Source organism: Globicephala melas, chromosome 4 (assembly GCF_963455315.2).
Source record: "Globicephala melas chromosome 4, mGloMel1.2, whole genome shotgun sequence".
NCBI lineage: Eukaryota > Metazoa > Chordata > Mammalia > Artiodactyla > Delphinidae > Globicephala > Globicephala melas.
Genome location: NC_083317.1, coordinates 96,848,171 through 96,874,866, shown reverse-complemented (window position 1 = coordinate 96,874,866; position 26,696 = coordinate 96,848,171). Strand labels below are relative to the sequence as shown.

Sequence of the window (26,696 nt, the reverse complement as noted above, 5' to 3'; positions counted from 1 at the left end):
CAGCCCCTAAAGAATGAATGAATCTAGGCAATCCATTATATGCCTCCTGGTGGAAATAAATGATACCATCAATGAGGTATTCTTCCTAAAATACTGAGCCTAAATCTGATCACAGCTTGGGATGTAACCATGAGTATACAGGAAACAGAGGACATGGAGAAAGACGTTAAACAATACCAAGGGGATATAATCAGCAGAATACAGACTGGAGGAAATGCTACAGGAAAAAACACTCATTATCTTCTGCATATAAACTGTAATGAGAAAGAGGGAGAGAGACTTACTGGCTTTGACTGGGGGAACCTATAAATTAAGAAATATAAGAGGGACGTCAACCAATTGCCATGATGGACCTTATTTTGATCTTAATTCAAACCAGAAAACTCTAAAAATAATGAAATGACTGGGGGGAATTTGAACACCGACTGAATATTTGATAGTATTAAGGAACCATTATTTTTAAAATGAGCTTATGTTTTATAGTCCTTACTTTCTACAGACACATACTGAGCTATTTATGAATAAAATGACATAATGTCCAGGATTTGTTTCAAATAATCCAAAATGAGTATAGCTGAGACAAGATAGGCCTCGTGTGATGATTACTGAACCTGAGTGTATGGGTGTTATTACACCGCCCTCTCTAGTTTTGTGTGTATTTGAAATCTTCCATAATAAAAAGGTATTAAAAAAAAAAACTGACTACCAAGCATGTGAGCACTGTTTCTTCCCTATATTTTATTTTTCTGTGAAATGAACACTCTAAGTTTGAGAATCACGTAAGACCTCTGTGTACCTAGAATATGTTATCCAGTGTTTGTACACACCATGTGCGTGGGAATGTGTGTGAGAAAATGATATGCCCTTTCTCATATCTTGACAAATTAGAAACACCTTTCCATATTTTTCTCCTCCTCAGTTTCCTCCTTCCACTTCTATTCATATTGGCACATGAACTTATTTTTCCTGCCCTATGAGTCAGTCGACTTGGTAATGCTATTCTATTTGAGCACCAGTGGCGATATCTCTGTGAACAAAAGGTACCAGGAGAGTACAGGTGTGTGGAGTCACAAGAATGTCCCTATCTTTATCTACAATATGTAATCCTCTGTTTGTTACACAAGTTGAAATGTTAATCAGAGAGTTAAGAGAAAGATATCAACAATGGCAGTTAACATTGAACTGAGTCAGGGACATCTTCCAAAATTGGTGTACACATTGCTATTCATACTACTGTCTTTAGCAAACTATCAAGGCATGCCATTTTATGACATATATTATATTCCAATATGCATCACAAATCATAAACTCTGAAACCTAGTGGTAAAAGATTGTCCTATACATTGAGATTTTTCTTGCCTCCTAACTCCAAGGGTGTGATATTGTTTTAAGAGTATAGTACGTACCACAAAAGGGGGAAAAAGATAGCAAAGTAAAGGAAACTTCCTCTTTTTTTGCTTCTTCTAATCCAGCATAAAACCCATATTGTTCCATGGAATGATCAGCTGTCAGCTAATCAGTGATAGAAAATAAAAAGGCAAGTGGTTCTTGCAAAAGCAAATGTTCATTGCTTTCATAAACACAGAAGTATCCAGTCAGTCATTAATGAAACTTCACTTTTCATAGAATTTTATCCCAATTTATAGAGCTTTGCTTAGCCTTCTGGGTTCAACCTTTGTTTCTCGACCCGCTTTTTTTTTGGAGGGTGGTATTCTTTTCTTAATATTTTACACAAAAGATACAGAACAGAATAATATATCATGTCAAGAAAGGAATTCTCATTTGTTTAACATATAAAACAATATCAGCTTCAATAAAGTGGAAAATATTCAGGGCACATAGGTTCTGCACTGGCTAAATTATATAACCCAAAATATCACCTGGATGACTGATATCAGGTCGCATAGTGACATGATATATCCATCGGGCTGAGCTACTGAAAAGTGAGTTTTGAGGGTTCATCCAATGCCAGATAATTAGGTTTCCTTATTGTTTTCTACTGAATGTTTGACTGAAGGAGCTAAATCGACAGTTGGTTTTGGCATTAAGTAGCACTGACTCAGGCTTAATCTTATACCTAGTCAGAGTAAGAAGCTTTCTCCACCTAAGAAGTATTGCTATACACAACATTTTAGCGTTCAGTCTGTCCATTTTTGTTTTATAATATGCTGTCCATTATTTTTTATAACAAAATAGAAGGAAATATACTTACTCTCTGGCATCAGAGATACGGCTTCACAGTATAAGTACTTTTCTTACCTGCTGGTATTTAGTAGCAGGTAAGGAAAGTATTTTCATTTTGGTTTTTAATTTGGACACAATGTATTTAGGAGACATACTGTGATGGTTTTTGATTACAAATCCATGTTTTACCAAACATACATAACAGATTTATTCTCTATGTGGGTTTTTATTAAGTAGTAAAGATAAGTTTAAAGGGTACTGGGAAAACCCTCTTAGCCCCCAAAATGTTTTCTCTCTAATAGCTAGATTAAGCCTGAATTTTCAAAGCTAGACAGATTCATTCTTTTGACTCAGTCTCCTCAAGGAATGGGTTATACTTGATGCCTTTTTGGTCATCTATGCATTAAAATGGAATGAAACCCTTTCCTACGAGAAGAGAGATGCGGGGCAATCAACAGAGGTGAAAGGAGAAAGAGGAAGAGGAGGCACTAAGGAAAGAAAGGAAACAAAAAGGTAAATTAAAAGAGGTGAGGTGTCCAAGACAAACTGTGAGTAATTCACATCCTTGACTAAGGCCGGCTGATATACTCCCATACCCATTTAAACACAGTGTTTTTATGTTCAGTTGAAATTCTGATTATAGGTTCCAGATTTAAAAGCAAAGTAATGAATACAATTACTAAAATTGTTTGTGGACCAAGGCAAAAACCATTAGGTAGAAAAAACAAACACACAAACAAACAGAAAACTTATTAGCTGGTTAAACACCTTTGTGATCTGAAAGACCATTTTGTAGCATAATTATCAATACAGTTTTCAAAACATAGGTTCCAGGGTTGTTGCTTTCTTTAACAGAAATTTTAAAAATGTTCTTGAATTAAATTCAAAGGGCTATGAAAAGTTAATATTATCACTGAAATATTTTCGTTTTCGTTATTTTTGTTTTCGTTTTGTTAAAAATAAGTATTATAGAATTATTTCATTTAGATCATGTTTACTTTTTCCCTTTTTGAAAATTCAATATTTTCTTCACTGAACATGCTTCTCTTATTCTTTTATATATGTGCAGTTTAGATAAATAGTTGAAATTAAATCCATAGATTACACTGATCTATCAAAAGACTACCTATCTTCATTGAGTAAGTACCAGCACAGTCTCTTTTTTATCGTCTAAATGTTTCTAGAGGGTCGCTTTTCTGTTTGGTGTATAATTAGATTAATTAGCATCATTGTTGCCTCCTCTACTCTTGATACCTCCTCTAAGTTGCGTTTTACTATAATGTTAAACTTTCAATTGGCAATAACCCTCCTTAAATAATAAAAGTATTATTTTCTATCTGGCATCAAAATAACTAATTCTAACTTCACTGCAAATATTTGACAGGTGAGAATTTCCAGGGGAAAATGATTTCCGAACGTGTGACTAACACATTTGTCCAGCTCATTGCTGTTCCAAATTTCCCATTTGCATCAATTCTGAAAATTCAGCATAAACATTTTACTGTAGAGTAAATAAACACGTTTTTGTAGTGCAACATGCCATGTCTAACCTTTGCAAATCGGGAAACACTTGGTCACATTCCTTACACTCCTGAATTGCATGTATCTCTCGGAGATCATTTTCACTCTCGAGTTTTTGTTGAAAGTCCTCCTCTACCATGGAGAATGCCGAGTGGGGTGTGCTGCATGGGAACTTCTGGTGATCCGCTAGTTCAGCCTTGGACTCAAAGAGCTGGTCACAGTCCTCACAGCGGTATTGCCGTTCTTCTGTGAAAAGAATTCAGGTGTTATCAGAACTAGGTGATCAGGAAGTACCGCCACACACTGGCAGTTCTTATCGAATTATGGAAGACATAATAGAAATTATTTGGTTGTCCTTTCCACCACTTCCATTTTAACATGGATTAGAAATAGTAAATGTAGGGACTTCCCTGGCGGTCCAGTGGTTAAGACTCCGCACTTCCACCTCAGGGGACACGGGTTTGATCCCTAGTCGGGGAACTAAGATCCCGAATACCGTGCAGTGTGGCAAAAAAAAAAAGAAAAGAAAAAAAAAAAGAAATGTAAAGAAGCCAGGACAAAGCCTACAACAATAACAGAAGTGATTGCTGTGGCTCCCGTATAGCTTTCTTATCAGATAAAACTTTATGACGAAACCCTTCCAGGGTTTAATATTCACAGGATATTAAAAGTCATAATGACCACTTACTGAGCATCATTATGTCCTCAACCCTGTACATGGATTATTGATATTCCTAAAACCTGACCGTGAGGAATTATATGTCAGATCTGTATCCCAATTTTCAGGTGAGAGTGTGGATGCTCAGAGAAGTTCAGTAACCAGTCAGGGATCATAGAGCTAAATGGTTATGTCAGACTTTGAAAACACATCTCCGTTCCATACCCTTCTCGCTGTGCCATGTTACCTGGACGGAACACGGGACAGAGTCCCTATCTGAGCCGTACTTAAACCTGGCTAATATCGATAAACTTGGAAATGCTTTAACATTCGTCATTCCTTATAATGTGACACAGCATGATTTTAGCACTTTTCTAGGCTCATTTATGTTCCCTCAGGGCCAGTGCTAATTGGCATGGCTTTGTTAAATAGCCAGCATATCATGCATTTGCACTTTAAATCACTAAGATAAATAAATGGTAATAGTGGGGACCAGAGATAGCAAGGCTATGGAGTGTCAGGTAGTGACGCCATTGCTTCTATTCTTTTTATTGGAATAGCTTTCAGCCCACTCATGAGGCCATACTATGCACTGATCACACAGATATCATCACAGAAGTCCTGCAAACAGCTCACAATGCTGAAAGACACAGAGGACAGCAACACGACAGCCAGGACCTATATCCAGTTATTCATTGACCGAATGCTTTTGAGGGAATATTTTAGTCACCTACTGAATGTGAGGCATTTTGCTAGGGACTGAATACATAAGAAACCCAAGGAGATACACATGTGAACAACTAGTGTGATACATCTTATGACAGGTGCATGCACAAGCCTAAATTAGGAGCCCAGAGGAATATACCAAATCCATCTATCCTGAGGAAGAGAGGGTTCAGCAAAGATTTTGTAATGAGGAAGAATCAGCCAGGTGAAGCAGGATGAGGGAAGACATTTCAGGCGGTGGGAATACCACGGACCAATGATGAAGGCGAGAAAGAGCAGGGCAGGCTCGTGGAAAGGCAAAGCTATAGTAAAGTGTGACAGGTTTATAGGGTGCATGTAGGGGAGGAGTGGGCAATGAAGTTAGAGAGGGTAGCAGGTCACTAGGGGCTTTTTAGGTCCATGCGAAGAAGGGTACAGGAAAGCCACTGAAAGTTGGAATGCCCCATTGCAGCTTGAGAAGCCAAGCAGAGAGGTCAAACGGGTCGCTGCTGCTGTGATCCACATACGATACTGGTTCCGTTTCAACTAAACCAATAACAAAGGGGCCAGAAAAGTAAAGAAATTAGTATGTAGATTCAGTAGGGTTTGTCACCTTTGGACTTGGTTAAAGAGGGAGCTATTTTAAAATAAATCACCTCAGCTGTACGACAGGTTTCTCAATAACATAAACTGGGTAATGGAAACGTTTCCTACAGTTTGTGACACTATTCACATGTTTAAGATCTAAATTTAGGATCTCAGCCAGCAGTCTGAAAACAAACAACCTCCAGGCCTATGAAAAGGCATAGGTTTAGAGACAGCAAGACCTCCGTTTGAATGCTACCACTTTCTAGCCATGTGGTCTTGGCCAATTTACTTAGCCTTATATGGCCTCATTTTCCTACCTGTATAATGGAAATAATTCCTTTCTTACAGGTTTGATCTACGTCTAAAAGACTAAACGAGACACTAAATGGAGAGCATAAAACATCTAGCATACAGTAGGTGTACAATGCATGTGTTTTATTTTCTCTTTTCTAAGAAACATTAAATCCTAGAAGTATGAAATAGAAATCACCATGTAAACATTATAAACATTATATTTAACATGTCGGGTATATGTATGGATGTGGGTATGACACATTGAAAATGAAAAGCAACCAATGGGTTCCAGAGTGTGGTAAAGGCAGGTAATTTATGAATGGTAGCCCTAAAAGAAAAATAGTCACCTCCATTTAGGCTTTTTAGAATAGTACAGTAACCATTTATATTAAAAAAGATAATTGTTTGAAAACCTTTTTAGAGCAAACATTCACTGATGAAAGATGCCTTGTACCAGAGACAGCCCAAATTATTATTATTTTTTTTATATCATCTGAACACTCCCTGCTGTCAAAGAGCCCTTTCCCACTGGGTCAGGCTCCCCATTCAGGCTCAAATTCTACCAGGCTAGTTAACAAGTCTGGGTTTCTGAGGCCATTGACTTGTCACAGTTTCTAAGACGAAAACAAGTTGCAAAAGGCTCCTCAAAATACAACTGGTATAATCTACAAAGAGGCAGAATGCAGCTCAGCCAAAGGAGAAAAATGTTCAGGTAAAGAGCCAGCCAATAGTGGTAGCTTTCTTTGCAGGAGCTGCAGATGCAGAGGCTGAGGTTCTCCTGTTTGGAATGCCAGAGAGATGGGAAGTGGAGTCATCCTCACCTCTCACTGGTAACCCTTCCCAGTGGTCCTTCCAACTATAAAAACACTCTAGAGACACCACTAGATTATGCTAAACCAAATCACATTATATGAGGGGAGAGAAACAGGAAAAACAAATAAAACAGTCTTAAACGCTCATCCCAATGATACAAATCAATACAAATAAAATTTCCTTTCACTCTTACCTGAATATACATCACTAGTAATTATAATTCTTTTTTTTAAATTATAATTCTTTTTGATCCCCCCTTCTTTAATTTGGAATAGGTCTCTGACAAATACAAATTCCTCTGGCTCTAAAATTTCCTCATCTGTACTTTTCTCCCAATCCTCGTGCCTCCAGCCTTCTCCCATATGGTCACGCTGGCTAGGATTTTACTCAAGTAGAAATACTTTTCCCGGTAATAGAACATTAGATGGGAGAAACAACTGCTAGATATACAAAAGCCCAAGACCAAGCTCCCTGAAATGACTTTTGTACAGTGAAAGGACTCTCACTATAGTCTAAGGCATTGACAAAAGGTTGACCTATGTGATGTCTCAGTCCAAATAGCCAAAATTCCTCTGACCTCCATTTCAGAGAAGACCTCTGCCTCCTTTAGCTTCACCGTAATATTAGCCAGATGTCATAGCTACTCTATGAGAAGGAATTTCTTAAACCTGACATTGACTACCCAGGGAAACTAACAAGTACCAAGTGTGACGGACCCTTTGGCATGCTCCATCACAATCTCCAAATGAGGGTGGCGCGGATGGTGGCATGAGTGGTACTAACCGTGGATATCCGGTGCCATAGTGTCATGGGGATAGTCTTCACTCTTCATGAACAGCAGGAGCTCCTCTCCTGGTGCAATGTCTGCAACTACTCTATAAAATATCTTCAAGAGACAATGAAGGGGTAGGGGGAGAGAAAGAGAAGTGAATATTAAGAAAGGGCAAGATATACACTAAGATAACTGTACATTTCCCCATACCTTAACAAAAATATTCCTTTTTATTTTCATCAAAAGAACTAGCTTTCCTGTTTTATACACTGAGAACTAGCCCTCTGATGACAAATGGAAAGCTGTGACTCTCATGCCAATTCATAAATCTTTTCCAGCTCCCACTTCACAAATCAAATTTTCTTAATGTGAGCCTTGCTGTGTCACATACACCCTATGTAATGTTTAACAAAGAACAATCCCTTCTCTGAATTCCTTACTCTAGGGAGCCACACACATACTCAGAGAGTTGAATGTGTCTTGCGTTATCCAGCAGTGGCCTAGCGAAGACTGGCAGGGGCACAATTACTCCCCTCGAGCATGTTCTCAAAAGTAGCACCTTCTCAACAAGGAGCTTTGAAGGTAATAGGCTGGAGGGACACAACATAAAGAATCATGACAACAAGATCTGTGGAGAACATAGTCAAAGGAGAGCATTTGGTTTTTTAAAAACTGAATCCCTCTTTTACCAATCAAAAGTGCCACTCACGGGCTTCCCTGGTGGCGCAGTGGTTGAGAGTCCGCCTGCCGATGCAGGGGACACGGGTTCGTGCCCCAGTCCGGGAAGATCCCACATGCCGCGGAGCGGCTGGGCCCGTGAGCCATGGCCGCTGAGCATGCGCGTCCGGAGCCTGTGCTCCACAACGGGAGAGGCCACAACAGTGAGAGGCCCACGTAGTGCAAAAAAAAAGTGCCACTCACAGGTCCAGGACCTGCCATCATGACCCAGATACCGATCCCACTCTTTGAAAGCAGGCATTATGCCTTCAATTGATTCCTTTACCAGGGTTTGGGGGTGGTGCTTATTCCTCTTACTTTCTAGCAAAATGCTGATGAGAGGAAGGATTTAAGAAATCCATTAATAACTGACTAAAAAGCAGTGGGGCAAGTGTGGAAAAAACCCTGACCTATAATTTCCAAGAGCTGCCTACCTTTCCCCGACCAGCGTGGTTACCCTAGGTAGGTCATTGCCCAATCACCTTGTCTAGGATTCCGGGTTTCTTCATTTATAAAAGCATTTAATTCTGATTTGCAACATATACAAACATCGAATCATTATGTTGTACACCTGAAACTAATATAATGTTATATGTCAATTATATCTCAATATAAAAAGGATTTAATCATGAAAATATTTAAGGTGGCTTTTCTTTTTAACATATTATGTTCTTAGTTTTTAATTCTATTCTAGGATTATTTATTAAACAACGATTCCGTAACCAGATAGAGGTTATGAAAGAAAGAATAAAGTTATACAGTTAACTGGTGAAAATGAGAACAATTACATTCACACACACTCACACACACACACACACACAAAAACCACCAAAAGCAACAATGACAACAATAAAACTAGGGATTCAATTCTGTTCAGTCTCGATGCAATGGGGAGAAAAACCACATAACACAAATTGGCACACCCTACTAAGAAATGGGAAGGATCTATTTTGAGAAGACATTGCTCTACCTGTGGTTTCTTACAGGACCACTTATTTCAAACTGAGAAAAGTTGAGTAATTTAACGTTTTATAAGATCAACAGAAATGTGCATAACTTTAATTATATTTATCTGTTTATCTCTTGAAAAGCAGGACATTAAACATAAGTACGTGCCTCTTCATTCCAGTAGGTGGCTCTAAACTCCAATTGTTTATTTTTCTTTAAAAAGACCAGAGCACAAAACTGTGCTAAATTCAAAAAAATAACTCAATGAGGAGTATTTTCTGCTTAGTTTCTTTCCTGTCAAAATAAAATCATTTTTTTCATGCAACAGTAACTTAACCACACGAAGTTGCTTTATAGAAAATAACACCAAACATAAAATGTTGCCCTAATATAATATAACCTAAGATTCTTTATCTCTATCCTTAGATAAAATCCAGACTATCTTAGGAAAATTACTCTTTGTTATGTGCTGATTGTATAAAAACCAGAGAATTTACAGTTTGTATCTTATTAACCCTAACGTTCACATCTTCCCTTCTCTGGAAGTACACTCAGAGGAATAATTCTGCTCAAAAAGTTACCAGATTAAAAAAAAAAAAAAAAGTGTGCGTTTGCTTTTTCCCCCTAAACTTTCCAGTTAAATGCTTATTAGTGCCCTGTTTCATTCTAGAGTTCTATTTCCCCTTAGAAAACAATAGACTTCTCTCAACAGTTTGAATCACCTCTTCTTTTGGCATCTCTCAAAGGTTTAACTTATTAGCTTCCTTTCCAACAACATGTTGATATTTGAATTGTGACATATTAGAACTTTTCAGTGGCTTCTCGGAAACAGTGATGTTAAAGAGACAATATCCCGAAAGACCATAAAACAGTACAATTGTCGCTTTTGGGGAATGCTGCAGAGACACACATGCCAGATCACTGGAAGAAAGTATTATGATATCATTATTTTCTTTTGAATAATAGAGTCCACTATTAAACATGTCTCTTTTAATTCCATTTTAGATTTACTCAATCCAGTGTGAACAGCCCAAGAAACAAAAGAAAGTGATAGATACACTGTAACTATACATTAGAAAGATAATTCTCTTTGCCGGGACACAGATCACTACTGTAATTTCCCTTTAAGTGTCCAGATTGTCATGTGAAGAATACTGAGTGCATAAAAAATAAAAGACACGGAAGAGCATTGATGTTGGCTTTATTTACTGGAGGTAAAAGGTGACATTCCAGGCCATGAAAGGCAAGGCAAAGCAGAGTGGGTTTTAACTTCAGGGTGTTCTTTTCGATTTTAAGTGAATTTTTATGGTGCTCATGAAACTGAGGTTTGAAAAGAACTGGCAAGAGCCCGAAGTAATGAGGGCAGATTCTGGGCATGCTTCCTCATATCGCAGTAAGAATGTGCCTTGAAGCCCCATCTACCGCCCTTAGAAATCCAGTGCTTTTTTCAAGGTGTTGTTACCACTTGCCATTTCATGATATCTCAACTCTTTGGATTTTACAGAGACTTAAGCAAAATTATGTCTTTGCTCTTATAATTACAATGGTCCCAAAGTGTAATTTGAATGCTTGAATCCAGAGATGTCTACATACAAAGCTGGTTTATGTTCTAGCAATAACAATACACCAGCAGGCGTTTGAGAAGTGAGAGAAGTAGTTTAAATGAAAACATAATGACAATTTGTTGCCTCGAAACAATTATGTGGGGGAAAGATGGAATGTAATGTTGGAGGAATCAAGCCTTTCAGAAAAAAAAGTTATCGCGTCTATGCTTTTATGTTAGAAAATGGGTCTTTCAGCAAATAAAAATATAATAAAGAACGGAAGTGATTTATGTAGCTTCTCCCGCAGGTTTGTCTATTAAGTATGCTTGACCATGATTATAAAAATGTAATCATAACATCTTTAAAATCAGTGTATTCTCAAAATTTCGGCTATATATTGCAGTCCTATGAATTACATGCCATCTGAGTTATGTACCCGAAGCAGAGACATGACTAATATAACCTCTCTGGGTTTTGTGTTAGATAAAAATGGAAGGGAATCAATTCCTCTGTTAAATTCCATAAAAGAGTTAACAGGTCTCTTCCATCAGGAAGTTTTATGGAAAAAGTTATCTGGAACCAAAATAAAAATGTCCTGGATCTGGGATTTTGTGATGAATTCAACTCAAGTATTTGAAGAGGGGCTCAAAATCTCACTTAGAAAAAGTTGGAATGGATACAAAAGGGTTGTAGATTTATTATTTTGCTGTGTGTCTCTCAGAATGCTCTGCTAGAAGGGAGAAGACAATCTCTCCCAATATAAGGTGAAAAATGAGAGGAATGGGGCCTTTTAGTATAAGAAAATAGGATTATATGAGAATTCCATTTTTTAAAAGTCATGATAAATATTTAAAAACTGTGTTAACTCCTTTAGAGTTTTCTATTTGGTAGCTAATACCAAATTCCAGAAACACAACATGTTATGAACATGACCTAACTCTCCATATATCGGAAACTTTTGAAAGTTGAGGTGGTCTTTTCATTTTATCATAGAAAAAATTTAATTTTTCCAATATCTTGCTGGACTCTTTTTAATTTTTCCAGAAAGCTTTATCTCTGTCCTTGTAAGTATGGATATTATATCTAAATCCCTGAATACTTTAATTTATAAGAATAAATATTATAGTAAATGGTTTAATAGACCTTTCTATATTCTTTTATTTTAAAATTTGCCAAAATATCACGCTAGTGAAATTTCTTAATATTTTTTTAAAAATTCTAAAGCACTCAGATATTTGAAGATAAAACTAGAAATCCCTCAAATTGTTCACTTTTACTACTGGTGAAATTCACAGTTTAAGGCATGAGTATATATTATGCATGTATATAGGAATTACTCTAAAAAATAATTATTATTCTTAATTTATTTTAATCAAACCTTGAAATGGTTCCAAATGTCAAAAGGATATCTGTTCAGTTAATATTCATAAGGCTAAGCTAAAGGTAAAAGGCAGTGGTGATGTGGATTTGATTTAGCAAATTTTAGACTGCCAAAATGTATATTTTCATACAACGTTATATATAAGTATACATGTGCTTGGATATATTATATATTTTATATGTGATTTATAAATGTGGCAAAGTATACATTTTAGGGACATTTTAAAATCTGTACAAGATATTAGTAATCTCATATTTTACATATTAATATAAATTAATATTTAATGGCATATGATTAATTCTATTATATATCATATAAGTTATATACAATTATATATTTTATAAATTGCATATTATATGTAATATATGTTATAGATAACTATTTATTATAGACAGTGGGAACCGAAATTAATCACACTTTATTAAATATTCATTTTCTTTTGTCATTTAAGCCCAAGAGGACAGCCACTAAAGAGAGTGTGGACAGTTAAAAGCATTCTGATAGCAAAGGTAATAGGCTATAAAAGACTTTCAGATTAATTCTGTTTTGTACTGTCACAGCCTGTGTTCAACCGATCCCTCCATCAAATTGATGATGCTACCATTTGTATTTATAGATGGCACTAATGTGGGTTCTTGTTTATTATCCTATAAAGTAGAAGAATCTAGAATCTGTCAGACCGGACTTGCTGTCTAGTTTGCTACGCTTGGATCGATTCAAAGTATTATGCTTGTATTACTGAGACAGAAGAAAAATTCAGTGCACAGAGGGAAAACAAGAAAGAAAGAAAACATCATTTACTTTTAAAAAGATGAATAAGGACTCATTGTTATGAATTCCCATTTATTTTTCCTGGTCAAGCACTGGAAGTTTTATTTATGCTTAATAGACTGCATTTGGCATGTCTGAAAATGGCAGAAGTGTGAATTATGAGTGACCTTCAACCTATTCAGGAAGTTGTAATAATTGAAATAATAGAGAAATGTACTCCCTGCAAAACCTGTACCGAGAGACAACTTTTTCAGACTATTGCCGTCTTTTCACTTTGAAGTAGACAGTTGATTTCTTCCTTCCCACCTCCCAACAATCGGCCTGAATGCTTTATTTTCTATAGCTTCATTCAATTTACCAGTCCGAAGGCTAGGAAAAGCTGAATGGAACTTTAATGTTTAGAGTGTGGATAGAAGGGGAGATAAGTGACCATTTGCATGTCTGAACAAAGTCAATATCTGATATGAACACATCTGTCAGTCTTGGTGCTGCAGAGGTAACATCAAGTCCACAGAGACAACGTGTGCATATGTGCTGGCTTTAGGAAACTTGCTCTGGACCCCTGATCTTTCCATAGCAACATGGGAAACCCCTACTCAGGAGGGCAAGAGTGACAAGTTTTTAACCTCTGAAAGAAGGACCCTATTACACATTCTAATCCTGATTAGTAAGAGATAACTAAAAGTGTCTTCAGCAGGCAGAGAATGATGACAGAATGTAAAGATATTTGTCCAACAGAATGTAAGCATTATCGTGGCCAAGCTTCGCTAAAGCAAACCATCCTTAGTTTCCTTAGTTCCTCCAAAGACATAGTATCCCGAATTTGTCTTTAAGGTAACAGTCTAAAGACTATAAAATATCAACTGAGAAATGTCAGGTACTGTCTTGCTGTATCTGCTTCCAAAACAAAATTATATGTATCCACTGGCTATTTTCAGAACAAAACTACTAATGAAGGAGAAGTTCTGCCCCACACATTTTTATCTCTTCATTAAGAACATGAAGAGAAAGCCAAGTGTAATTTATTGGATGAAACAAAACAGAAAGGATTGACTGTTGACTCTAGTTTGCAAGAACAGGGCAAGTGATAAAGATACACATTATTATACCTGGAGCCTACAGGGTACCCAGCCTGGAAGCCTTGCAAGTTGTCCTGTTAATTAACCTCTAAGGATCTCTCTACAGACCCCACAAGAAATATTCATTAGACACCTGTCTTTAATGTGGCCATTTTGTCTGACTATATGAAAACTGATCATTCTGAACAGTTTCAGAATGCTTGGAAAGTCAGGAAGCTAAAGATCCTCTTTGGGTTTTTTACTAGACTGGAGGTGTTTCTTGTGTTCTTGACCAACATGTTTTCCTCCTTGACGACTGGCTTGTAATGAATTCTGACAACTATCTTTTTGGTACCATTCCAGAAATAGCTGGAGTCTGGTATGGTTGTGATGCTTTTAGATCTTCCTGAATGAAAAGTGTTGTGTACATGCAAATATTAATTACTTAGAATGTGCAGATCATCTTTTTTCAATTTATGTGGTTTGTGCGTCTTGGTAAAAATTCCTAGTCTGTGTAGTGCGATGGCAGGGTTGTGTGCTGGGCATAATTACATGAGGGAAACTTTTCTGTGGGGAGGGGATGCTATTTGTTTTATCATGTAAATATCAAATGACAGACTATGTCTGAGACAGTTTCATCTTCGGGTGAAGGAAGTAACTTATCAGCCAGACAGCATCCCCCCAAAGTCAGCTTAGGCACCGTTCACAAAGCCAGTCTCTGGGTATTGCCAGCTGGCATTCATCTTAAAACAGCAGAGCATAACTTTGGTATAAAAGTGGAACTTGACTTAAAAGCAAAGCAAAGAAAATGGCCAAAGCCAATAATAATTTTAACATCAAAAGAGGTCATAGAAAATGTGGACAGAAATCCTTGTAAAGGAAGAGCAAATTAACAAATTACCTGACAGTTGACGCAAACATGTTGAAAAAGTAGAGAGAGGCTAAGATACTACATTTTGCTTTTTTGCACAAATTGCATTAATTGAATGATGTAGGCATACATTTTTTTTTCAGTAAAAAGCCAAAGAAAATAACTTGATAACTGAGTCCATAATAAGCCTGCAATAATAATACTGTTATAGTGTCACAGCAGCCTGATAGCACCGCTGACGTGGACCCAGGGAGAGGGAAAGTGGGTGTGCCAGTTCAGCCATGATGGTCCTGGAAGCAGTTAAAACTTTATAAGGTAAAGCACAAACGAGAACAATGCCTGATCCAACTGAAAACACTGTAGAATCTTGCGGCTGTTCCTCAACGACAAGGGAGCTGGCAGAATCCTCTAAGTGAATTCTGACCTTGTATTCTCTGAAGGGCACTCCTTCTAGATCTTATTTCTTCAAAATATACATCGGGCATTAGATAATCTCTTATCAACACATTTTGTTTTCTTCAGAGGGAACAGCAGACTTCTCTTAGTCTACTTACTAAATACCAGCTGTCAAGGGCCTGTTTAAAAATGAAAGGACTTATCACCTTGTGTAAATGACAAGATTAATAATGTCTTGGGTTTCTGAGAACTTTATTCCACTTGTAGACCATGTTAGGGCAGGCCAAGAGCTTGAATGAAATTGCGTTCCTTTCTGTGATGCACACCTATAAAAAATGTTACCCCAAATCACATGCCCAGATCTTTCTCATTACCATGAGTGGAAAGGTAGGTCTTGTGTAAGTCGAAAAAGTTCACTTACACGAATTGGGCTATAGTGACCTGTCTGATTACAACGAAAATGGTTTCACCATGAAGAAGTATTAGAGAAAAACTTGTGTCCAGAGAGCTATTTCGTAAGTACACTAAACTTGTGAACATATCCTAGATAAGAACTGGCCTGATGTGAGGTACCTAGGGGTCTGTGGGTCCACTTGCCTTTGATCTAGGTGAAGGGTACAGCAATGTGGAGGTCTGAGGAAACTCATCAAAGGATGGAGGGAAAGGCGGGAGCAGGGTGAGAGCAAATCTAATGCAACATGCTCCCTCCACCCATCAAAATGGGTGTAAAAGTAAGATATCTACAAGACAACGAAGAGAAGGACATCAAAATATCCAGATTTAAAAACAAACACTCAGTAAATCATCTAGGTGTCTGGCCCACTTGACGTTAAACACATGGGTGCTTCCAGATGTAATGAAATCTCTGGATAATTAATAAACCATTTTCATGCTTCCTCTACATATTCGGTCCTCTTGAGGACCCGTTCTGGAAAGAACTTTCATTATCCAATTCTCTGCTTTTCCTTCTGCTCTGATCTACCTCCCAGTGCCAGTTCTGGATCCTCAACCAGGCATAATTCAGACCATTAAAATGTAAAGATATTGACGCATTGTCTGTCTCAGTAAAAATGTCCAGCTAAAGCTCGTGCCGCAGCAGTATAGCTATGTAACACTGTACAAAAACTTTAAGGAATAAGGGGAAACATAATTAGGACTTCAAGGATAAAGAGCCTTGGGTGTTTTTAGTGGATCTACTATATTATGACTGGAGTGTGACTTAATTTACTAGTGTCTTTGGCGTGGCCTTCTTTTACAAAGATAAATTACCGTAGTTAATACAATATTTTCGGGGGGGATAAGGATATCAGTCACAAGCTGCAGCTACTTAGAAATTATGGTTAGCAAGTATGCCAGTGTTTTCAGAATTTCTATCTCCAAAAACATCACTGCAATAATTCTGAAAACATGCAATGAAAAAGACATCTAAAAACAATAAACTCGAGTCTTCTAGGCAGCACTGTCAAGAAAAAAGCTGCCACAAAGCTCACTCTGGCCTGAAAAAAAGAAATCTGCAATAAAATAACTTGCAGAATCTATTGGAAGATTTAAACTCTGAAAAATCCCCTCAGATAAAATGCTTGTAGAGAGGTATTAGGAAAATGTTCATTGAATAGCCTTTGCCTTTAGGATACAAAACAGATTGCACACTTTATCAGCTTTACCTGAAAATCTAAACCTAGGCTGTTTCTAAGTACCTCATCACCCCAAACAAATCAAATACAAGTTTTACCCAAGACAACGTGTTTTGACTGTCCCACTATGATCAAACTGTATTATCACGTTTAGCAGACACATTAATTCTCTTTTGTAGAACTCCTTCACATCATTATAAAACGGATCCAAATTGACTAAACTTGATCTTGAATATTAGAATTTTAAAAAATACATATCTTTGCAAAAGTAAACTATAATTTATACCCTCCGTTTTGTTTTAGGTCATCTTTTCCCTTCTTTGTTGGATGCCCTAATTATTACAATGACTAGCTTGCAGTTGAAAGATTCCCCTGAAATTCTTCATTTTTAAAGCCCAGGACTTCCTTAAAATTCATTTTATAAACTTGAGCTCTATCTAAGAATCAGAGCAAAGAGGAACACTTTTTACAGTTTTTTGTCGCGTGCTTAATTTGCTTTTGTGTGTGCAGGTGAGTTGATGTTGTTAATGTTTAATAATTACTCCTGATCCAGGGTGTCTCTTTATATCTGGATATTAAATAATATGTCACACAGTGGGAGCGTTCATTATGAGATGAGTTGTGCTTATTCACCATTTGGCAGCTCCTATATTCCTCACAGAAAACGGAGTGAAAAAATAGACCTAGAGAATCTCTTTAGTCAGCTCTTTTATCATTGTACCTAGTCCAACATTCACATTTCAAAGCTGCCTGGAATTGCTAGTCTTAATTGGCTTTTAGAAAAGATGCATACATGCTTATAGATGAGTGTGTTTACAATATATGCATACACGATTTTGATGTCTGCTCTCGTTTGTCTTGTCAACTGGGTTGAGTGTGATTGTATGCATATCTGTCTATCACACAAATCTGACTTTTACCTCTGACTTTCCTCTCATCGTTTATGGGTGAACTTACTTGACCATATAATGTCAATTTCACAACTATGTTATTTGATATGTACTCTCTTACCATCTTTGAGTTCTGCCAGCATAATACATAAGTTTAAAATGAGAACTTACAGAAATAATAGTGTATGTCTAATATTGGCCTTTTATGGTTTTCCTGATTAACTATTTTCCCTGATTCTTCAGTTAAAGTATGTAAACATGCTCTTCATTAAGATACAAAACCATCATATTTTCTTTCGAAAGCAATGCATTTTACAATGTGTACCTCAAAAGTAATCATGTGAAAATGATAAATGCCTACTCTAATAAGCAATCTAATTCATACTTAAGAACATCAAAAATAGTTTCCTTTTTTAATGAGATCACAATTCCCAAGGACAAGAGTATATTTATTAAAAAATATGAGACCCATAACTATTAAATGAAAAAATGTATTGGCCACAAGTCTCATTCTTCAACCATCTTTTCACTGATCCTACAACAGTTTTATTTGTCTAAGGAAATAGCTCCTGTTGTCAGTAAATATGGATAGCAAATAATTGTTATGATATAATTACATTATTTCATCTTACAGCTGCCTTTTGAGGTCTTCCAGTTCCTTTTTTAGGAAGCATCACACGCACAATTCCCTCATTTACAACACCTATGTAATTCCCACACCTACATATAGTCAGTGCTCAGAAATGTTTGTTGTTGATGGTGACAGTAACTCATATGACGGACTTGGGGTATTTTCTGCTTACGATCAATAGCTAATTTAATAATGTTTTCCTTTGTCAATAATGTCTCTTGTTTTCTTACAACAAAGGGAAAAAACAGTTGATTGGTTTATTATTTTTGATATATGTTGAAGATTTTAAAATGATTCCCATTTAAACCTAATTTTATAATTTACTACCTCTTATACAGTTTAGTCAGTAAAAATTATCTAGTAGCTGGTAAAATGCCAAAGAATAATCTCATAACAATGATTGAAACAGAGTCTTAGACCATATGACGCTAGCATTACTTACCAACTTTCAAATGGAAACATCTAATTTAAACTTTTCTTTTTCTTGGTGGTGATTTTCATAGTAGATTTGCCAAGCAACCATTTTAATATGGTCTTTGAAACATATCTGATTTACACAACCATCGGTTTAAAAGAAATAAATGATGATAATATAACTATATTCTAACTCAACGATGTTTATAAAACAAAAATTAGCAGGTTGAAGTTCTTGTTGTTTTAAGTATTGTCATACTAAGTTACAAGATTCATAACCTCACTTTATTGGGTGCAAAATATGTTTCTTGATATTTTCATGATCTTGTTTCATAGTTATTGTTATTAAAGTTAACCTCACTGCATGAGCCTCCATAAAGCAATTTCCAGCAGTGATACTTTTAAACATTTCACATAAACAACAAAAAAAACTGTTATTTGATTAATCTAAAAGGGTTTCTCGTTTATAATTAGGCAAATCAAATGCATAATCAGACAAGTTCACACGTAGATCATACATATACCACTACCTATTATTTAAAATAAAATCTATATAATATTTCAAGTGTATCACTTCCAATTTCTGCAGAAATTCAATGTTCTTGATTAGTTCAGTACTTTCTATGAATGTCTCCTTATTACGATAGCAAAGGAAAAAAAGGTAAAGAACAGCTACTAATAAGTAGTATTCAGGTTTTAAATCATTCAGTCATTCCCAGAAAACTAGAGCATTGATGAAGTTTACTAGCACAAAATGAAAAAACTACCCAAAAAAGAAGTACTGAAAATGACTTTATACTGCATCTTATATTTGGGCATTACCTTTCACCATATCGACAAACAGGCCACAAGGGTCTACTGAAGCTCACTGTTATTTTTATTCTTCAGGCTTCACTGATACTTTAGTGCTCTCCAAGAAAGACAAGAAAATCTTTACAACATACCTGATCATTTATCTGGCATGCAACGAGGTTGTGCTGATCATAACAGCCAGCGAACCTGATGTACTTGAGCCAGCTTCCTACATCTGGTTGACTAGCATCTATGCAGAACTTCACATTGCAAAACTCATCTAAGATCTAGAAGGAAGAAGACGAGAACAATCAATTTCCATTATCAGTTCATTCATTAGAATGGTTAATTGCTTGAAAATATTTTATTCAAATGTATGTTTCCTCCTTTGAATCCTTAAGAGAAAAAAAGTCAGACAGCATGCATATTAATAAAGAAGGAATAATAATAAGTTATCTTAGAAGTGGCAATGTACTGCCTTTAAAGGAACAAAGCAATTGTAAATTATTACAAAAAATGATTAGTTGGTTTTAAAAATGCTCGATTCCTTGTTATGAATGAATGAGTGCTATTGCCTTAATTTTATCCCATGTGATTTTTATGAAAAATAATATTGAACAGCATATATTAACATAATATTTCTAAACTATACAAGTCAATATTTTAGGTTCAGATAATCTTCCCTCGTAAGTGTATACTGTCACATTTTTTGCACTTTAAATTAGTGCAGTTTAAAAACTTTAATCCAAATATTGTCAAATTCCTTTTCAGTTTGCATTGCACTACCGTGAAACAAATCACACCCGTAATTGAAGAAGATAATAAGATTTGTCTCACTGATGCTTCCCACCAAACTAAAGAAAAACAAATGAAAATAAATAGTTGGTAAACACTTGTGCAAAATATGTCAACCTAAAGTTTTAGGTAACACATGCCAATGCACATTTCAATTTTATGTTTCATAAGTAAAATACCAAAACTGGCTTGTGAACAAGTAAAAAATATGTAAGAATATTGACATAAATTGCCATCATTATATACGGTTGTGTATGTTAGTGTTGTTATTTTTCATGAGATTTTATGTTTGGCCTATGCTAAATATTAATCACTACTCAGGATACCTATTAAACAAAAATTAAGATGGGAAGTGTCCATTTTTAAGGTCTTGTCTACCGAAAGGAGGCTATTCGGATTCAATAGTAGCAATAATGTTTTATACATCAATATTAAAAGCTGCATAGTTGTTCACCTGATGGTAAATAACTAGAAAGTCTGGTAATGTTAATGTCAATCAGTTAGCGCAAACTTGAGGAAGTTTCCTATCAAAGACTAAACAATATAGTCTAGAACATTAATTGATGAATTAAATAACCCCCTCCCCGCCCCCCCCCAGAACTCTGCTGTATCTATACCTATAAAAGTTAAAACTAAACACTCGGGTGCATAGACCAAAAGCAATTTTGCACAGAATTCAGGTAATCACCCAGTTGCAGATCCAAGTCATTAACTCACCACAAACTTCAAGAAGAAGCCCAGGACTCTGAGGGCTCTAGTCAAGAGGCATTATGCATAAGCCTTTGGCCATGAGGCAATTAAAGGGCAATAAGTAGTCCCACAATTTTAAAAAGAAAAATTGAAACATAAGATAGGAATAATAATTGACACACACCACACACACACACACATACACAATCAAGTCTTTTTCAAGGAGGCCTCTTCGCACCACCACCAACAAAAAGTCTATGTTAAATACCCTCTCTAGTGAGAAGAACAGATTTTAACAATTTCTCATTTATAAAATTACAAACTTTAAGTTGTTTTCTTCAACTTTCAATGCTGAGCAGCTTAAATGGCAACTTGAGATTACCCCCCTCCTCACATGTCTGGAAACATAAATAACATCTGCAATACACACTTTAAAACAGTAAAAGGTTGGGATCGTTGTTTTATTTTTTAGTTTGTCTGATTTCTGGTTGATATTTGCTGTTTGTTTTCTTGACTAGCCCCCCTCCCCCCCAAAAAAAGGTAGTTCTACTAACACACTAGAGAAATATTTAATGAAGGAAACAGGGTGAAGGCAGTGAAATGCAACACCAATTCCATTTCATATTTGCAGAAAGACATGGGAAACTTATTAATTTCAAAGTCAAAAATCATTTACCCCCTTAGCTTTCTAGCATTCCCTTTTTGCGAGGGTTAAGTACTGCATATGCACATAAAAATTCTAGGTGTAAGTTTACTCCGTGTTAACATTATTGCCATTGCCACTGTCAACAGTGAAATTAATTTAAAAACAGGTTCATTTCCAAAGAATGTCTTTTTACATACATGTAATATGATTATTCAAATATTTCACCAAAGTATTAACTTTCTTACTCTCCGTATTCTTGCCCCAAGACAAAAGCTTAACTTTCTCCAGAAACCTTTCCCCCCTGGGTGAATTATTCGCTTCTGATTTGCTAACACAACTGCATTTGTCTCCCAAATGTCTTAATCGTCTCGGAAATCTCGAATAAAATAAAGTAACAACACATCTTCTGTCATTTCATCGAACACACTCCTGTGTTTTTAAAAGCTGTCAAGTTCCAAAGATAGTTTAAAAAAAAAAAATTCCCTTTAGGTGGACTTTAGAGAAAGGCCCTTTCAAAAATCCAACAGCGAAAGGAAAAAAAAAAAAAAATCCCCACAATCTAGCCAAAGGGTCCGAATGTGACTTTCTCGCGAAGCAGCACACGATGTTGGACAGCAAAGCTGTTACTTGGCAAGGTGGAACTCGGCCGAAAGCGGCTCCAAAGTCGCGTGGCCGGTGCCAGGAATTCAGATTTTGGCAACCCCACCTTCTCAGTCCCTGATACCGACGGACAGACACACGGAGGGAGGGGAAGGAGGAGAAGAGCGCGAGGAAAGGAGGCCGACAGCCGGGAGAGAGACCCACCGAAGGCCGGACGACCCACCCCGGAGACGCGTCCAGACCACACCGTTGCACAGGAGGAACAAGGAAATCGCCAGTCCCGGCAACGTAGATAAGCACAGGGCTCCGCGAGACTGCGGGCAAGTAGGAAAAGAAGGCTGGGGGGCGGGGGGCGCCCCGGAGAAGGGGTGCCAAGGCAGGAAACTGTCCCAAGTAACAAACTGCACATCGCCAGGACTTCTTTTTTTAAAGTGAGTTCTCTTACCTTAAGATTTCTATGGCCTCAACTCAGCAATAAAAGGCAATCACAGAAGAATTAAAACAAACAAAATAAAATAATCAGCCGCCCCCAGGTTTCCTGCACGAAAATCCTTTCATACGATCCCGAGCCACATTTCGAGATGTTTTTTTTAAAAAAAAGCCTCGCGTCTCGATTTCCGAATGGTCTCTGATAACTTTGTCCGTCTCTAGGATCTGCTCGCCAGGACCACGCGTTTCAGATTTATTGTCCGCCAACAGTGTATTTTTAAGACCAGAAATGAAGTCTCCTCTCGTCTGGGTGACCCGAGTTTGGTGTGTTTTGGCTTTTTTCCCCCTTCCTAAATGAGTTCCGAGCTATTCCTTCTGGTTCACATCACCTCCCTCTTTTCTCACTTTCTCTTGCTCTTATCAGCCCGATGTGTAATGAAAGTTATCTGAAACCCACTAAAACTTCTTCCACTTCTCTCTCCCAGTTCCAAGGTGGTGGTGGTGGTGCGGGGGGGGAGATACAAGCAGGAGGAGGAGAGTTTGAAAAGGTGGGGGGCCTGGGGAGGCGAGGGGAGCTCTAGCCCCCTTTCTGATCCTCCGCTGCGCCTTCCCCGGTCCTAGACCCTCACGGGATCGTCCCCTTTCGCAACTCGTAGCTCAGCCGCTGGGTTTCTATTTCATGAACTGTCTCTTTAAAGAGGATCTGCTCGGCCATCCAGAAAGAACCCGGGGCGAGGGAGAAAGGGAGCTATCTCCCGCCGCCCAGAGTGATCGGAAGCCAGACAGGCTCCTCTTTCAGTAAATTTTTAAAGTGACAGCAGCCTCCTCTGGCGAGAGAGGTCACAAAAAGGTCGCCAAGACTCAGTCCTATAGGGACAGACTGATTACGGATGCACCATCCCCCTTAAACATGTAGATTTCTCTGGGTAAACAACCAATGGGGAGATCTCGCCAGGCAGGATTTCTTTCCCCAGGGAAATATCCTCTGTTTCGGTGTCCTGAAAGCACAAGTAAGTGTGTGTGTGTGTGTGTGTGTGTGTGTGTGTGTGTGTGTGTGTGTGTTGGGGGATGGGAGTAATGGGGTGGAGAAGGGCTTTCGGGGTGTGAGGATGTGTGCACGAGGCTGGGGGTGAGGCGCTGGAGGGGGCGAGGAGGAGGTTTAGGGTGAAGAGACGCTGGCTCACGCTAACCATAATTACTTTAGAAATGCTCCGAAAACAGTAGCCTAAAAAGTTGAAAAGGACATTCCAGTTTTCTGTTAAGTATTTATTATTATTATTGGAATTCGTACTTTGATTTTTCCCTCCATTATCAGTTAGGTCAGCAGAAGAGCATGCTACTTTTTAAATCATATTTTTCTTAGAAGAAGGAATTTAAAAATCTGAAACATTATTTGCATATAACCTGCCCAAATAGCGTATTAGGGGCTTAGAGAGGTAGACGATTGTCTGGTGAGTTTTTGCTATATTCTCTGATACATTAACTAAAACATCATGTATGCCCCAAAGTGGAACTGATAACTCAGATTATTTTTTAACTTTTAACATCATTAAGTGTTGTTTTGGGGGAATCAGTACTATATGGTGATTAATAATTTTCTAATATATATGGTCAGCTTTTATCAACACATTCCAGAAACAACATTGGAATAAAGAATATAGGGAATGCGTGGCAAAATAAAAGTGTCTACGGATTTACTCCAGCCAAGCTTGGAAATTTTAGTAATATCCATCGGTTAAATGGAAATAAACGCTTTTTATCACAAAACTCCATTCATAAAAACAAATGGACAAAATCCAACTTCTCAGCTCAACAATGGAAAGTTAAGCAAAGTAAGCGAATCAAGGGACACTTGAGGGGGAGGGGTGAAGAGAGACGGGATGGAAAGCGCGTCTATGTTAAACTTCATCTGCAAACGGAGACGGTACAAGTCCCTTTTTGTTTTCTCCAAGTGCAAATAGACGTGTAAATCTAGTAGATCTGTATTTCCCCAAAATGCTGATTTAAAAACAAAAATAGTAACAAAAGGGAGGGATGGGGGGGAAGAAAATGACAAGAGGTGGTGACTAATTCGTTTTGGTGGCCTGTTATCTGTGACATTGAACTGTTATTTCAGATAATGGCCATTGTTTGCGGGAAAATCGCACAGCAATGGTAGGTAGGACAGGAAAAATCCTTTGTAAATAACCTAAAACCCGGCCAGATATTCCCATAGAGTTCGGCGCTTGAGAACCTTTAACAGCTCCGGGTTTGCTGCTGCCATTGATTTCCTGCCCTTCCTCAACTTGCCCATTGTAGGAGCTCCCCCAACGCTTTTTTTTTTTTTTTTAATTTAGCCATAAATTAGACCGGCTCGAGCTATGAGCTGTTCTATTTTCTTCCTGTCAGGATGAGGGATTTGTTTTATGATGCATTGTGTGTTAAATACAAGTAATCTGGGGAACCGATTGCTCCAGACAGTGCGGCCTGATCAGGGGGTCTGAGAGCTCAACGCCCCAATTCCCCGCCCTAGTCTCTGGCCCCCACCTCCTTGCCCTTTACAAAGCTGCTCTGAAAAGGAGGAAACGTCGGTGGATAAACAAAAGTTCGTATGGAATCAGTGGCAGGTCCTGGCTAAATTAGGAATCGTGGAAAGGGCCTCGGAGTTTTTTCCCTTATATTGGGTTCGGGTGGGGGAGGCGGGGCGACTTTCAAGGTCTGGGCACTTGCAGGTGCGTCAGGAGGCCGGTAGATGGCGTTGCGCCCCGAATTAAGTAGCGGCGCTGGCGGCTCCAGCCACCCAGGTGAACCCGCTGCCGCCCGCCGGGTGCCGGCAGCCGAGCTCTGCCCTCCGCCTCCCGCGCCATCCTGCGCCTTCCGGAGCCTCAAGACCGGATGGGTGCACCCTGCAGTACAGACCCGCAGACACGGACCTGAGCTAAGGCTATTGCTACGCATGAAATTCTCTTCCTCAGATAGAGCCAAAAGAGTTAACACTTTCTTTCTAAGTCCTTGGAAGATTGATCTAGAGAGATAGGGGATTATTTAGCCTTATCATTATTATTTTATTAATGTCATCATCCTCAGTCTGGTTCTCCACTGAATAACTTGTGAGAAAGACTAAAGGACCTCGGCAAACATCAGATCTCAGTATTTCTTCTCTCTCTCTCTCTCCTCTCCCTCTCGTTCCCCCACCCCCGCCCCCTCCCCTCTTTGACTCTACTGTGATAACTTCACGGACCTCGCTTTTTCCTGACGACGCAACTTGAAGTTTAAAAATGGGGTCCTGTAATCCCAGAGTAGCTAGAAGGGCCTTGATTCTCATGAAAGGAGCCTCTGGCTATTTCAATAATAACCCTTTAGGACAAGACCCTAACCTGCCTCCCCTGATCAAAAGTGACACGAAAGAGGAGCCGGAGGGCTGGAGGAAAAGGTTTTTGCAGTGGGGGGCTTGCTTTGCTCCCCGGTTAACTGGCTCAACATCAGGAGGTTTCTAAAACAATAAACAAATACAAGGAGACAAATACCACCACCAATTCCCTTTATTCCTTGGGATTTCTGGTGAAATCTGTTTACAGTAGTTCCCAGTTACAAATTAGTCTGCAAAAGCTGCTGTCTGCTCAGCAGTAATCAGTAACATGCGTGTTCTGCAGTGTTTAGCGCTGCCCTTGAAATGGGCTATTAAAAATAATGGTTTTACTATAATCTCAAACCAGCTTTAATTTGCAAACATGTATCAGCACAGATGATCTAAGAATTAAGGGAACGGAACAGGAGAACGTACAACAACAAATGTACAGTTGAAAAGCAGAACACAGAGTGATTTGGTGGCAATGTTTTTTAAAAAGAATCATACTTTAAAAACATTTTTCCAGAAGGAATGATTGTTTTTTCTGCCCTGTTCTGTTAATTGTTGTTTACCAGGAAAAAGGCATTGGAAAATATGAGGTTTGAGTGTGACTTGATAGATTTTCT

General features: G+C 37.9%; 1 protein-coding gene across 6 annotated transcripts in view; it reads right to left on the bottom strand.

Moving 5' to 3' along the window:
• MECOM (MDS1 and EVI1 complex locus) overlaps positions 1 to 26,696 on the bottom strand; it is a 566,538-nt gene that overhangs the window by 40,545 nt on the left and 499,297 nt on the right. For 4 of the 6 annotated variants that reach the window (XM_030863959.3, XM_030863952.3, XM_030863965.3 and 1 more), the window contains exons 3-5: positions 19,735 to 19,869; positions 7,547 to 7,649; positions 3,735 to 3,951 (exon numbers count right to left, since the gene is read on the bottom strand). In XM_030863959.3, coding sequence (XP_030719819.1) covers positions 3,735 to 3,951; positions 7,547 to 7,649; positions 19,735 to 19,869 — 455 coding nt within the window. Of the gene's footprint in view, positions 1 to 3,734; positions 3,952 to 7,546; positions 7,650 to 19,734; positions 19,870 to 21,094; positions 21,100 to 22,517; positions 22,599 to 26,696 lie in introns of those variants that run through there. The other 2 variants (XM_060298433.2, XM_060298434.2) reach the window with 2 other exon arrangements.